The sequence below is a fragment of the Anopheles gambiae genome, chromosome 3 (assembly GCF_943734735.2).
Source record: "Anopheles gambiae chromosome 3, idAnoGambNW_F1_1, whole genome shotgun sequence".
NCBI classification, from domain to species: Eukaryota; Metazoa; Arthropoda; class Insecta; order Diptera; family Culicidae; genus Anopheles; species Anopheles gambiae.
This window is the reverse complement of record NC_064602.1, coordinates 90,632,665-90,647,137: the sequence shown is the minus strand read 5'-3', so window position 1 is coordinate 90,647,137 and position 14,473 is coordinate 90,632,665. Positions and strand designations below refer to the sequence as shown.

The 14,473-nt window shown below is 45.9% G+C and overlaps 3 protein-coding genes across 3 annotated transcripts; all 3 read left to right on the top strand.

Annotated features, from left to right (window-relative positions):
- Window positions 1-1,337: 1,337 nt before the first annotated feature.
- On the top strand, window positions 1,338-3,195 carry LOC4577639 (phenoloxidase-activating factor 2). Its single transcript, XM_001238367.2, has 2 exons — window positions 1,338-1,517; window positions 1,610-3,195. Exons 1-2 carry the CDS (start codon window positions 1,437-1,439, stop codon window positions 2,828-2,830), a joined length of 1,302 nt encoding a protein of 433 aa, XP_001238368.2. The 5' UTR covers window positions 1,338-1,436; the 3' UTR covers window positions 2,831-3,195.
- A 1,201-nt stretch (window positions 3,196-4,396) lies between these two features.
- LOC3291431 (phenoloxidase-activating factor 2) lies at window positions 4,397-5,796 on the top strand. The gene is made up of 2 exons (XM_552458.4): window positions 4,397-4,682; window positions 4,753-5,796. Exons 1-2 carry the CDS (start codon window positions 4,554-4,556, stop codon window positions 5,728-5,730), a joined length of 1,107 nt encoding a protein of 368 aa, XP_552458.4. The 5' UTR covers window positions 4,397-4,553; the 3' UTR covers window positions 5,731-5,796.
- Window positions 5,797-11,377: 5,581 nt separating this feature from the next.
- Window positions 11,378-14,335, top strand: LOC3291433 (phenoloxidase-activating factor 2). Its single transcript, XM_061658367.1, has 3 exons — window positions 11,378-11,651; window positions 11,726-11,845; window positions 13,333-14,335. The coding sequence occupies exons 1-3, from the start codon at window positions 11,520-11,522 to the stop codon at window positions 14,266-14,268; spliced, it is 1,188 nt and encodes a 395-aa protein (XP_061514351.1). The 5' UTR covers window positions 11,378-11,519; the 3' UTR covers window positions 14,269-14,335.
- Window positions 14,336-14,473: the final 138 nt, after the last annotated feature.

Sequence of the window (14,473 nt, the reverse complement as noted above, 5' to 3'; positions counted from 1 at the left end):
GCTGGCCAATTCCTCAGAGCGTGCTCTGTCACCTATAGAATAAGACATTAGACTCGAACAAATGTATAGAAGTGTCGTGTTCGAGAGTGCCCTGGCGCATTTGGAGTCGATTCAGCACAAATTCACGCGGTTCGCCTTGCGCTTCTGAAGTGTCCAAGTGGATTATGATAGTCGCTGTACGCTCTTAGACTTTCAATCGCCTACCTTGAATCTCGTATGTACCCCGTGAGTTCAGCGTTATCTGTGATTATTATTAACCCGATATATAGCACGCCATGTATTGAATGCTTCAAGAGAATCATGTCCGTTAAATGTTAAATTTACAAATAACAAATACAAAATTGATCTAGCTAGGTTCATCTTCTTGGACACAACAACAACCGTTGTCGGTCCAGGCCTTACTGGTCCGCTAATTGCCTTGGCTTTCAGTGGCCTATTGATTGCCCATAGCAGGATAGTCAGTCAAAGTCATACGTTACACTTTCTTGGCTTGACCCCTTAACGGACATGTTGGTAATGCGTGAGACTTCACAGCTGTACCATAAAATCAGCCCTAGCTAGATTAATAAATATTTAATGAAAAAACTAGGAATATTGTAAAAAAAACACCAATGAGCCCCTGCCTGATTGACGCACAGAATATATAAATCAAAATTGAAACACCCGTACTTTCCTTACGATTCCCTCATTCCTGTCTGAACTGATAGTAGTCATTAGAAAGAATTAGCTGTTAAAGTGGAAGCTGAAGTTCAATTAAAATAAGCGCGAAAGCGAATAAATGGTACATAAATACCAAAAACAAAAAAACTGAATATTTGAATCAAAATAAAGTATGAAATAATACCCGCTATCGTAACTTGGTCGCTTGGTAAAAAGAAAAGAAACGATCGAACTGCTTCACCATTAAGACAGTTAGAAAAAGACTTACAGAACAACTTTGATTAAAATATCCGAAATAGAAATGTAGCTTTCGTTTACTAGGGGAGAATGTAATATCACGCTAAAGTATGTATAGATGCAAGCTTAAGTTATTATTAGTAGCAAGATAACACTCAAGCATCAGCATCATACCTTGATCCTTTATCACTGATCATGTCCTTCGTGTGGAGTTCAAGTTCGATGGAACAATGTTTTACTATCAAGGGATTTAATTTCATGGTCAATTTGTTTAGATTTAGCTAGGCTTTCAAGTTCACTAGTGCAGTAAGCATAGTTGCAATTCTTACGATGCATAAGTTTGACCCTGCTCATCAAGAAATGTTGATTATTATCACCATCAACAATCGACTACCATCGTGCACAGACAGAGCGTATAAAGAAACTTCGGAGCGATCTGCTTGTGGAAGTGTTCCGCAGGCACTGCAACGACGCGCACGACAAAACGATTACAGCAAGTGTCCACTGGGTGATTGCAGTTTCCTACAAAATAACACAAGATGTTCTGCTTGTGTACATTCCTCATCCTGCTAGTTACATTCGCAAACCACAGGGCAGGTGCTGCAAGCACGACACGTGAAGTAAGTATGAACGATACATGCTTTTCCGAATGATGTATAATATGCACATTGATAACAACAAATCTGTGCTCTACTCTTTCAATTTCTCACAGAGCTGCACCGGCGAGTGTACGATGTACTACCTATGCAAGAACAATAAGATCGTGACGAACGGTGCCGGAGCGATTGGTATACGCGTCGGCGTCAACGAACCGGAATGTTCTAACCCGATGCATGTTTGCTGTGAGAAAAGATCTAAGCTCGATGTTCCTTCACCGGGCGCCAGTAAACCAAGTGACAGTAAATTTGTACTCGATGCTCCTTCACCGGTCACCAGCAAACCAAGCGACAGTAAATTTGTACACGATGTTCCTTCACCGGGCGCTAGCGAACCAAGTGACAGTAAATTTGTACACGATGTTCCTTCACCGGGCGCCAGCAAACCAAGTGATAGAAAATTTGTACACGATGTTCCTTCACCGGGCGCCAGCAAACCAAGTTTGCTTGACGTTTTTTCACTAGACGATAGCGAATCAAGTGACAGTGAAGAAGAAAGCTGTGGTACTCGTAATGACCATGGCATTGGTTTCGATGCTACACATTTTCCATGGTTGGTGAGCGTCTTCCACGAGGAACACGCTCCCGATAGCTTTTCCCTCGTATGCGGAGCCTCGTTGATCACCCCGCACACTGTCCTAACAGCGGGCCGCTGCGTGTTCAACATGCCCAAGGAGAAACTGTTGCTTCGCGCCGGCGAATGGACCTCCCAGGATAAAGAACTTCGGCAGTACCAGGAGCGCCGAGTAGCTGACATAATGACATATGAAGAATACAATGACCGCACATTTTCTAATAATGTGGCCCTGCTGAACCTTACCGAACCGTTCCAGCGGACAGGGAACGTGCAACCGATCTGCCTTCCTCCAATACCAGCATCGATTGATGCTTACCGATGTTTCACTGTAGCTTTTGATGAGCATCTGTCCTATAAGCATGGCAGCGTACAATTGAATGTGAATATGGCACATATTCCGGTAATGCTATTTGGTTTCTGCAGACATTCGGGGCCAGGACCGTCAAGCTATCTGTGTGCTAGAGGCAATCTTGGACCAAATGTATGTCGTGCGATTACTGGAACGCCACTCGTGTGTCCTATGCCCGGCTCGCCAAACCACTACTATCAGGCAGGCATTGTTTCTTGGGGCGTCGGGTGCGATACGGACGGTGTTCCTAGTGTGTACGGCAATGTGGCGTCGTTCCGCTACTGGATCGAGCAGGCGTTGTATGAGCTGAACCCCAAACCCATACCGAAAGAAATGTTCCGTTATTTCTAAAGTCCGGCCTGTGGTCGCAAGCAACCCTAAAGTTCACTGTTGAAATACACTGCCGCGAGCTTCTACAGCCGCACCGCTCAATATTCGTGTTTTAACTAGATCTTGAAAAGATATCAATCGTATGGTATGTGTGTGTGTGCGTGTGGCTGTAAAAAATTTGCACATTTTTATTAATATCTACCGTGCATGTAGCTGAAACATTCATTAATTGATGTTATTTTGACCGCCTATTTTCTATACCGCACTTCAAAAAAACTACAGCAGATAGTTGATTGTGCTCATCTTTCATAAACTTTTTCTATTAATTTATCTATTTTTACGGGGTTTTCCAATTGAATAAATAACGTTTGCCATTGATCTCCACAGCTTTGATTTCAATGTCAATATTTTCCTCCTAGCTTTGACAGTAACAAACACCGGGCTGGTTGTCATGGAGTTATAAAGCCTTTGCGATGAATTTCAGTTCCGTTGTATTCATCACATTCACGATATGTCAAACAACAAGAAGATAGATGTATCAAGTGTGAACTGACTAATAGGGATGCAATATTATCCCAGCCAGTGAAGTTATACCGTTATTGCTTCGAATTACGGACACTTAAGACATTTTCCGCATGTAACATTTTCTTACAAATACATTTAATCGGGCCACTCGGGGGTCAGACACATTTTCATTGATACAAGTATATCATGTATATCATGTAAAATAGGAAAAACGGCATGACCAGGACAGGATATGAAGAAATTTAATAAAAAAAACTGAATGTCCGTAGTTTGAAGCTGTCCATAGTTTGAATCAAAACGGTACTGTAGCTGCTTTAAATTCATTTACACTAATTAATGCTCTACTTGATCTAGCTAGCTCGCCCAAAGCTCAGACCTCTATATGGTTTTGGACGTCCGACTTCTGCACTTTCAACTACTGTGTATCCACTGAGTTATGAGTGTATTTCTCTTCTATATCAATATTGCTACTAAATGGGAAATGTCCCTAGGACGCTCTCACACCGCATTCTCGTGGGTCAAAACATTCCCCGTGAGTGCATACTGTGCCAATTTTAGCTGCAATTTGTACCCCGGGATAAACACGGCGATGCAAAACTAAACGAGAATCCGCTTGATTAAATTAAGCCGATCGGGCGGGTTGTCAGGGATTGTCAAGCTTTAAAGCGGATTTGACTCAAACCGCGAGAGCTGGTGTATCACGACTGCAAGTGACCGATTTACACAGAGAACAGCGAACAGCGATCGTTTCTCCACTGTCACATCACTGATCAAATTGCCTTGAAATAAACGCAATTGTATTCTACATGTGTATTCTACATGTGTATTCTACAACTCCTTAACTTCAATACTATATTTAAATTGAAATTTAAAGAGAATTGTCTGACTTAAGTGAACAAAGCAAATCACAGTAACTTTCTTTTACTCTCCCCTGACACTTGAGTGATCATTACCTACTTACTCGCCAACCCTCAACGATGGAAGTTACCTGCTGTTAAGCGTATTGCGCACGGGATCATCAGAGAAGCTAATATAAAAGCAAACTGAAACGAGTTGTCTGCTGTAAGATCTAGTCTGGATTTCGCTTGCTATAGAACTGCTCGGGAAAGTAGTGAAAATATTGTCGGAGTGGTTGAGGTGGAAGTGTTCCAAGTTTTACAGTATTTTAGTAAAAATTCAGGCACCAGGGGTGAACTAAAGTGACGACAGAAAACAAAATATGCTCCAGCAATTAGGTACATTCCTAATCCTGCTGGTTGCTGCAGCCCACTTCATTAGCAGCACTGAAGTTCCAGCAGATCGAGTGGATCCAGAAACAGAGCCTACCGAACAACAACCACGAAATAGAGTAAGCAAACGTTAAGACACACGCTAGTCAATGTTAACTGAATTGCGCTTTACCATTCCTTCCCTTCCAGACATGTAACGGTATTTGTGTGATATATTTCCAATGCCATGAGAACAAGATCGTACCGCCCATGTTGGGCAAAAGGTTCGTCCCGGACGACAGCGAACCCGAATGCCCGTACCGTAAGTACGTTTCCTGCGAAAAACGCTCCGCGCTGGAGGGACCACGGACGACCACTGGCAAGCCTACGAGTGATGCAAAGTGTGGGTTCCGCAGCAGGAAACGCACATTCCCGTGGATGGTGATCGTTTACCGCGAGGAGCTGGACGATCCTACAAACCAGCTGTTCTACAAGTGTGGCGCTTCGTTGATCGCACCGAACGTTGCCCTCACGGTGGCCCATTGCGTGCTGGACCAACCGAAGGAGCGGCTCGTGATACGCGCCGGCGAATGGCGCCTAGAAACGGAACATCAGAACCGCCGGGTGGCCCAGCTCATCACACGCAAAGCGTCGAACGTGCACTCACTGGCGAACGATGTCGCCCTGATCGTTCTCTCCGAACCGTTCCAGCTGACGGAAACCATACAACCGATCTGTCTCCCACCGAAGGGAACGTCCTTCGATCGAAGCGATTGCTTCACGGTCGGCTGGGACAGAATAATCGTCTGCGATGGATACGCGATGCTGGTGAAGCGAACATGGGGAGAGCAAGCCGTTGTGCCGCATGACGTTTGCCCGCACGTACTGCCTCCGATGCGACCTGTACAGCCGTTCCTGTGCGCGGGCGGCGTTATCACGCAGGACATGTGCCCACGTAACTCGACCGGCTTTCCGCTAGTGTGTCCCATTCCGGGCTCGCCACACCACTACTATCAGGCAGGTATTGTCGCGATGCCCAACGGGTGTGATGACAATGGCGCTCCGGGCATATTCGTCCAGGTGGCGCACTACCGTGACTGGATCAACCAGCAGCTGGTGCAGCGCAAAATCCCCGCACGGGACTACATCTACGAAATTGCGAATACCAAGCTGTCAAAACCGAGCTAATCGTTCATGAGTGGGTAGTGGGCAGGTTGCAATGCACAAAACAATAAACAAAACAACGCACAAGAAGTTTACCAATGATCGTTAATTTCGGAGAGGAAGTAGTACAGTTCCTTTTTCAAAATCCAGAAACTATCCGAAGACAAGAATTTGAATGTTATTAAATAACAGTTGATTTTGGTGTCATATGGGTTTGGTTGTCTGAAGGTTAGAATTTCTGAAGGTTATAGCATAGAGTAACCTTGGTCGATAGTAGACTTAAACCAATCAGAAATAGAAGCGACAAGCTGACAAGAAGAGCTCGATACAACTGCGCCCGTCAAGCTGGAACGTTGCTGTAGAGTTTAATGTTGAATTGGAGTCTGGAATCTGGTGATACACTTACAATTGATACAATTATTCATCTTCTATCTGATAGGATGCGAAGTCCTATTGGAATTTTCCAATGTACATGTTCAATAAGGGTGCCATAGAATTCACTTCTCTTCACACAAGATCCACTAAGGTTTAATCACCAGCGCGCCCAAAGTATTACTTCCCGTTGCGAAAGAGCGGAGAAAGTGTGCCGAAAGTATCAGCACCCATGAAAACCCCTGTAAAATCGGCCTGCCAATTTATCTCAAGCTATAACACAACAATGCATACACAGCTCTATCATCAGAAATAAATGTTGATTAGATTATGCCCGCTGGAGAGTGGCAGGCAGTGGCAGGCACATATTTCTCATAACAGTATAATCAAAAATGTGTAAAAATGACAACATATTTGAACTTGCGAGACAATATGAATGAGACAATTGAATGAGACGCATATTTAAGCGAGGAAGCTCGATCAGGGGGAATAACTAACCAATAATTACAATAATTATGCAGAAGGAACGATTTCAAACAAAAAAATCTGTACGAGACGGAAGCCACGTATGTTGTCGCACCGTTTCGCTTAATCAGTTTAAATCATTTAAAGCACTAACGGAGAAGGCTTTATGCTGATATTAGGAATGCCTGTTGCTGATCCCTGCACTTCAGTAATCATAACTTATAGGCAATTGTCTACTCAGACCTGTTGCTACTCAGGGAAAATGATATAAAAGCAGATCCGAGAGAAGATCGGGACGTTGTTTTTTCCGGACCTCTTTCGACAGACACTCTTTTTTGACGATATTCTGTTACATTCCTGGACACTGGTTGAATTCGACGAAATTAACAAGTGTACGTGCGTGTGTGCGCGTGTATGTTCAAACAGAAAAATGTTTTGGCAAATCGGTAAAGTGGGTGCATTGCAGATCCTAATGCTTGCTTCAGTACATCTCATTAGATACGCAGAATGTATAGCTGATCATGATATAGAGATTCCAGGACAACAGCGTATCCTATCATACCGTACTAAAGTGAGTCGATGTGAGATGCATTAAACGCGCACTAGTCCACATTTACATAAGCTACCTTTCAGGAGTGTTCCGGTTATTGTGTGATGTATAACCTATGCCAAGACAACAAGATCATCCCCCCCGGTACCGGAAAGATCTTCCCACCTGCTCACAAAGAGCCCGAATGTCCACATCCATGGCTTGTGTGCTGTAAAAAACGCCCCAATCGAAACAGACCTCCAACGAGCACGATCGAGCCACCCTTGCCGGTCACTGGTGAAGTATCAGATCGATCAACCTGTGGCTTCCGTAGCAGGAAAAACTTGTTCCCATGGGCGGTGATCATTTACCGGGAGGAGCGGGACTTCCCGGAAAATAAACTGTTCTACGAGTGTGGTGGTTCCTTGATCGCACCGAAGTTTGTCCTCACGGTGGCCCTTTGCGTGCATGACAAGCAGCAGGAGCAACTCGTGGTACGCGCGGGCGAATGGGCTGCACAGAGTGCGCAATACAGCTATCAGGACCGTCGAGTGGCCCAGCTCTTCACACATATGGGGATTATGTTCCGCCCATTGGTAAACGATCTTGTCCTGGTCTACCTCTCCGCACCGTTCCAGCTGGCGGACAACGTACAACCGATCTCCCGCCGAAGGGAACACACTTAGATAGGTACGATTGTTTCACGGTCGGTTGGGGCATCGTGCCATGCCGCGGCGTACCCTGGTATCAGGCGAATTTGACAAGGGTACAGGTACCGGTTAGGCTGCACGATATCTGTCAGCATCTGTTGCCTCCGAAGCGACCCGTACAGCCGTTCCTGTGCGCTGGTGGCTTTGTCGGACGGGATATGTGTCTCAGTAACTTGACCGGATCTCCCCTGGTGTGTCCCATTCCGGGCTCGCCACACCACTACTTTCAGGCGGGCATTGTCGGGTGGCCCAACGGGTGTGATGATAATGGCACTCCCGGTATATTCCTCGATTTGGCGTACTACCGTGACTGGATTGAGTGGCGGTTAGTACGAAGTACTATTCTAGAAACAAACAGTATTGTTATATGTTCTTTCGGTGTAGCGCCAAGCAAGCCATAAGTATGATGAGTACGCAATTAATTATCATATTGCACGGGGCCCTACATGCAACACGTGCTTTGGTGATCGCGCTGGCTCAGTTAAAATGGAACGCTCTATTGTACGCGTCCATAAGAAACGCAGCACTTTTTACGATGTTTATGAGTGAAATAGTGAACAAATGGGGAGAATACATATTATAGCCTGGTTATCACAGAACTGCGTTAATTATCTAGAGCGATAGCTGAAAAAGATTAATCTTTGCCATTCAAAGTAATAAGAATAATAAAAGATAAAAGGAGAGTAATAATAATAATAATAATAATAATAATAATAATAATAATAATAATAATAATAATAATAATAATAATAATAATAATAATAATAATAATTATTATTATTATTATTATTATTATTATTATTATTATTATTAGTATTATTATTATGATTATAATAAAAATAACAATAACAATAATAATAAGTTGTTCAAGTCTTATTTGTAATATTGTGTGTCTGTCCGTCGAACGAGATCAAGAACGAAAGCAGCACTGGTTCTGAAACTGACCCCGAACCCATCCCAATTGTAGAACTGATCTTGGACAAAGACAGACCCTAAAACTAATCCTGAACTTCTTCTGGGCATTGATGCCGAATCCATAACGGTCCTGTAACTGATCTCGAGCCTATACCTTTTCTGGATCCTCATCTCATACCCATCCTGGACTTAAAACTGAAACTAATCCCGAAGTCATACCGGTACTAAAACTGATGCTAAACCATTACCAATCCAGCTATTGATGCGGAACCCATTCCAGGCAGTCATTACATTACAGAAGAAAGTAGAACGTAGATAACTTAAAACAAAAATATACAAAAAATAAAACCATCTTATAAACCTGCAACTATAATCTGCAATTTAATGTACCGTAACACACATTACGTTCTCAAGCAAATCGTTGTTGCGATTCAAGCTGAAAACGAATGCCTCGCCACAGAAAATATCTCTAGCACGACCAAAGGGAATATTCATACGCAAAAAGTTTATTACCGGTTTCCGATAGACATCTCGTGCGAAACCAGTTACGAAAAAGCCGTCAAAGTTGATAATACATTCAGCGGCATCTTTAGCACTATAAAAGCATCGCGACGGAAGTAACAATGCACAATTCTGACCCGCTACTGAGTCGTATGGTAGGCGTGGAATCAAATCCGAGAGTAACGCAAAGCGATGCCCATGAAAAGGGCATTTTAAATAAGAAAAACAGCATTTTTACATAAGATTGGTGTGTAACAGTGAATTACACGCGAAGATGTTCCTGCGAAGCATTCTATCGCTAGTGATGATAACACTGCTAGCTGTAGTGGTTGTCCAGTCACATGCAAAGGTATGATAACGCTGGGAATTCTGCAAAAATCATGCATTTCCAAAGCTTGGTTTACTTGGTTTTTACATCTTTTCAGGAATGTCCCTTTAAATGTGTGCCGTACTACATGTGCAATGGTGCTGCACCAAGACCAGATCGAGGCGATGAGGGCAGCACTGAAATCACCGTAGATGACAATGCAGAGGACTACCACTGTGCAGGATATCTGGATATTTGTTGCGTGAAAATTGGTCCCGAACTTCCTATCGAAAAAGTGTATGAATAGTTGATGCGAATTGCAACTACAGTAGCAACGATCCCGACATTTCATTTATATATATTTTTTACTAGTGTTTCCTTACATTGCGCTGAATCTGTATGGACCATACCATTCCATTGAGAAACAAGAACAAAAAATAAAATGTGAAGAATTCCAGATTTTCGGCCGATCATCTCAATATAATTAGATCATCAGCAAATATCTCTAACACGATCGATGGGGATACGGATACGCAGAAAGTTAATTAATGTTAATTATGCATTCTTTCGCATCTTTAGCGATATAAAAGCTTCGCGACTAAAGTCACGAAACTCAATCCTGCCTCACCACTGATCCGCACGCGGACGCGTGGAATTCGTGAAAAGTGTATTTCAAATAGGAAAAACAGGATTTACTCACAAGTTTGGTGTGCAGCAGTGTATAACACGCGAAGATGCTCCGGCGAAATATTCTACCGCTAGCGTTGATAACAATGCTGGCGCTGGTAGTGGTTGTCGAGGTGCAAGGAAAGGTATGATTACCACTGAAAATCAAGCAAAGTTCATTTAATTCTAAAGCGTGCCCCTGCTTTTTTACCATCTTTCCAGAAATGTCACGGTGAATGTGTGCCGTACCACAGGTGCCTCGATGCTGTACCACAATCAGACGATGAGAGCACTGTTGACATCACCGTAGATTTCGCAGCAGCTGATGACTACGACTGTCCGGAAATTCTGGATATTTGTTGCGAGAACATTAGTCCCGAACCTCCTACCGATAATCTTGAAAACTTATTAAAAGAACTGTGGTTAACTGAATCCTCTTAAAAGTGAAAAAGCTAAGTAAGTGCATTACGTATGACATGAAATTAAAATGCTATCTTCAGATAGTCTTCCTCCAAGTTAATAAAATTATGTTACGATCGGAATTCAATAGTTGAATTATTTACAGTTGATATTCTTTTCGGGGATATGTTCGATGATTTCCACTAAAAATTACGCTTTTATGTATGGGAAACCGGTTTTCAAAAAAAAACTCATGGAATGGTACCAAAATAAACGTGACAACTATAAGGCACTAATTCAACCGTTGACAGACAAAGGAAGTTCATGATCGGTACGACGAAACACGGAATCTTCAGGCGTAAAATACAATAGAATACAGTTGTTAATTTACTAAAGCTAAACGAATAGCTCATCCAAATGGGTGGCACTGACCGAACAAATGCCAGAAACTTGTCGCTTCTCTTCCACAGCGAACTCGCATCGACGAGGATCCACGATAAACCTTGACCACCGATCAACGAAAACTTGTAATGGGGATTTGTTGGGGAAAAACCACATGAGCTCATTTCCATAACGCGTTCTCGCGTTATCAGGTATGTTGATAAAAGTTAAAAGAAGTCTTCCGTGGACAGAACTGAACGCACGATCGACTTTGCGTGAAGTTCAAAAATGTGTTAGATTTTGCAACGACTAATACGGCCAGCTAACGAATCCTAAAAGCAAAAAACCTGTACCGAAGAGTAGCGAGCAGCATCTGCGCGGAAAACGAGACAGCTAAACACACCTCTACAGAGCTCGCACTACCGCATAATAAGGTACTGTACACAGTCTTGCCTGGAACGTCGAACGGGTGATATCGTGACGAGAGCGGTTGATTAATTTCATCGACACGATTTTCGTGGGCCGTTGCGTTTGCGGTTGAAACATTGAATAGCTTAATAACAATAAAATGGTGCTCTGGCGGTACGGTGTATCTGCTGCAGTTTTGATGCTGGTGCTTGGTTGTTTGGTGCACCTAACCAGGGCGGACTATACGTTAGACGATGTGCTCAAAGAAATAGACCCAGTGGCACAAAGCCAAGTAAGTATGAAGGTACTATTGGGGATGGTTCATCTAGGTAGTAAACAGGTGCTACCATTTGCTGCTTTCCACAGCCCTGTAGCGGCGAGTGCGTGCCGTATTTCCTTTGCAAAGAAAACGGCATCATTACGGACGGTGAGGGCATCATAGATGTTCGCGTTGGTGAAGAAACCGGAGCTCCATGTCACTATCTGTGTTGTGGACAGACCGCTGCCTCATCCTGAGGGCTCGCCGTTGACAGCAGGGCTGTCATCCGGTGACGTCCTCAGTGAGGATCGCGGCGCGAGAAGGACCAGTCGTCCTCTCCCCGCATTGCGTGTGTGTGTGTGCGTTTCTATTTATATACGTGTTATTGTATTACCCCATACCAAAGAGTAGAATAAACACATATTCTGTTTGTGCCGTACATCGTCTATGTTTGTTCTGTGCGGACACAACAGTGGCGACGAGGATGGGATCCTCCTCGCGTAGGGGGGGATCCTACAAAGGACCGACGCAGCACCGAGACCACCATCGCGGTTCCACCATCGCGCAACCGCCATCGCGCAGGATGGGCACGCTCGGGCTTGCGCGAAGCCCCAAAGAGGATCCTCACTCCGCTGCAGCACTATACCGGACAAAGCGAGGGGACATTCCGCTTTGGACCGTCGTCACACGGCATCACCGCCGCCCGCTGCAGCGTCATCGGACACACACTGGTGCAGCATCGTCATCGCGGCGCCACAGCCGCCCTTCTGCACCAGCATCATCGCGGAGCCCGATAAGGCACAGTGCTGAGGCATTTCGGCTGCCCCCTGTGGACCTTCATCGCCGGCGCTCCAGCTGCACAGGTGCGTCTCGACGGCGACACCACTGTCGCCCCTGTGCAGCAACATCGGATGTGTCCCGGGTCACAGTCGTCGTGCGCGGCATCACGGTCGCCCCTCTGTGTACCCTCATCATCATCGTCAACGTCATCATCATCCTGCGCGCCCCTGCACAGCAGTTCACCGGCAGCGACAACACGGTCGCCCCTGTGCAGCGGTTCCGGCTGAGCGGTCCAAGCGCGCGCGGCACCACGGCCGCCCCCTGCTCAGCCGCACAGTGACGCCCCATCGGCAGCAGCATCCGGGAGAGCTGCCTCATCATCATCGGCGTTAGGTGCAACAGCCATCGACAGCGGCAGGATTATCCGCTACTGTTGCACCATCAACAACAACACCAACAACAACACCACAGCGGCTGCAACGGAACGAGCGAGCGCAGCACATCGGCTGCCCCTGTTGCAGCCCGCAACGCTCATCCCGTTCGAGCGTTAGGCACGGAGGCCGTTCGGCACTCTCCCCCGTTTTACACAGCGCCACTTGAGCCGTACGCTTGCCACTCCGGTTTTAAGTACATTAAAACCGCTGCGTTGGCTTAAGCCGTACCGGCTTAATTAAAACGGGGAGATGTTGTGGACAGACCGCTGCCTCATCCTGAGGGCTCGCCGTTGACAGCAGGGCTGTCATCCGGTGACGTCCTCAGTGAGGATCGCGGCGCGAGAAGGACCAGTCGTCCTCTCCCCGCATTGCGTGTGTGTGTGTGCGTTTCTATTTATATACGTGTTATTGTATTACCCCATACCAAAGAGTAGAATAAACACATATTCTGTTTGTGCCGTACATCGTCTATGTTTGTTCTGTGCGGACACAACAATCTGGAAGAGTGCTGCGAGCAGCGTTCCGTGCGTGACCAGCCCCCACCCGGCGCTATCAAACCATACGGCATCAAGCGCGAGCTAGGTAAACCGACCTGCGGTGTGCGTAACTCGAACGGGATCGGCTTCCGTCTGTCGACCAATCCGAACGGCGAGGCCGAGTTCGGTGAGTTCCCGTGGATGGTGGCGGTGCTGCTGGAAAATCCAATCGGTGGTAGCGGCGACAGCTTCAACCTTTACCAGGGCGGCGGATCACTGATCGCACCGAACGTGGTCCTTACCGCAGCACACATCGTGTACAACAAACAGAAGGACAAGCTGATACTTCGGGCCGGCGAATGGGACACGCAGACGCAGGCCGAGCTGTACAAGCATCAGGATCGTCGGGTCGATCAGGTCATCACGCACGAAGCGTTCAACAAGGGCTCGCTGGCGAACGATGTAGCGCTGGTAGTACTCACCGATCCGTTCTTGCTGGCCGAGAACATTCAGCCGATCTGTCTTCCACCGAGGGGAACTTCGTTCGACTATCAGAACTGTTTCGCTTCCGGCTGGGGCAAGGATCTGTTCGGCAAAGCGGGCAAGTACCAGGTGATACTGAAGAAGATCGAGCTGCCGGTCGTACCGCACGCAACCTGTCAAGAGGCACTGCGCACTACTCGGCTGGGCAGGCGGTTTGCGCTGCATCAGAGCTTCATGTGCGCCGGTGGCGTGGCCGGACAGGACACGTGCCGTGGTGATGGAGGATCTCCACTGGTGTGTCCGATTCCGGGATCGCCCACTCACTACTACCAGGCGGGCATCGTGGCGTGGGGCATCGGTTGTGGCACGGACGGTATCCCCGGTGTGTACGCCAGTGTGTCAGTCTTCCGTGGCTGGATCGATGAACAGCTGCTGGAACACAACATTCTTGCAAGGGACTATGTGTACACTTCATAAACAGATACTCCGATTTTTCTGATCCCATCAATAAAGATTTGCTCAACAGATATCGAGCGTCACCGTTCGTGTTGTTAACTAATTTTGTAGTTTAATGTAGAACTGCAACCGAGATAGGATCACGATAGGTCATTGGAGCATGACCGGGAATGGTTCAATCACCGTTTTAGTAACGAAACAGATGCGGGTTAAAATCTTGACTGTA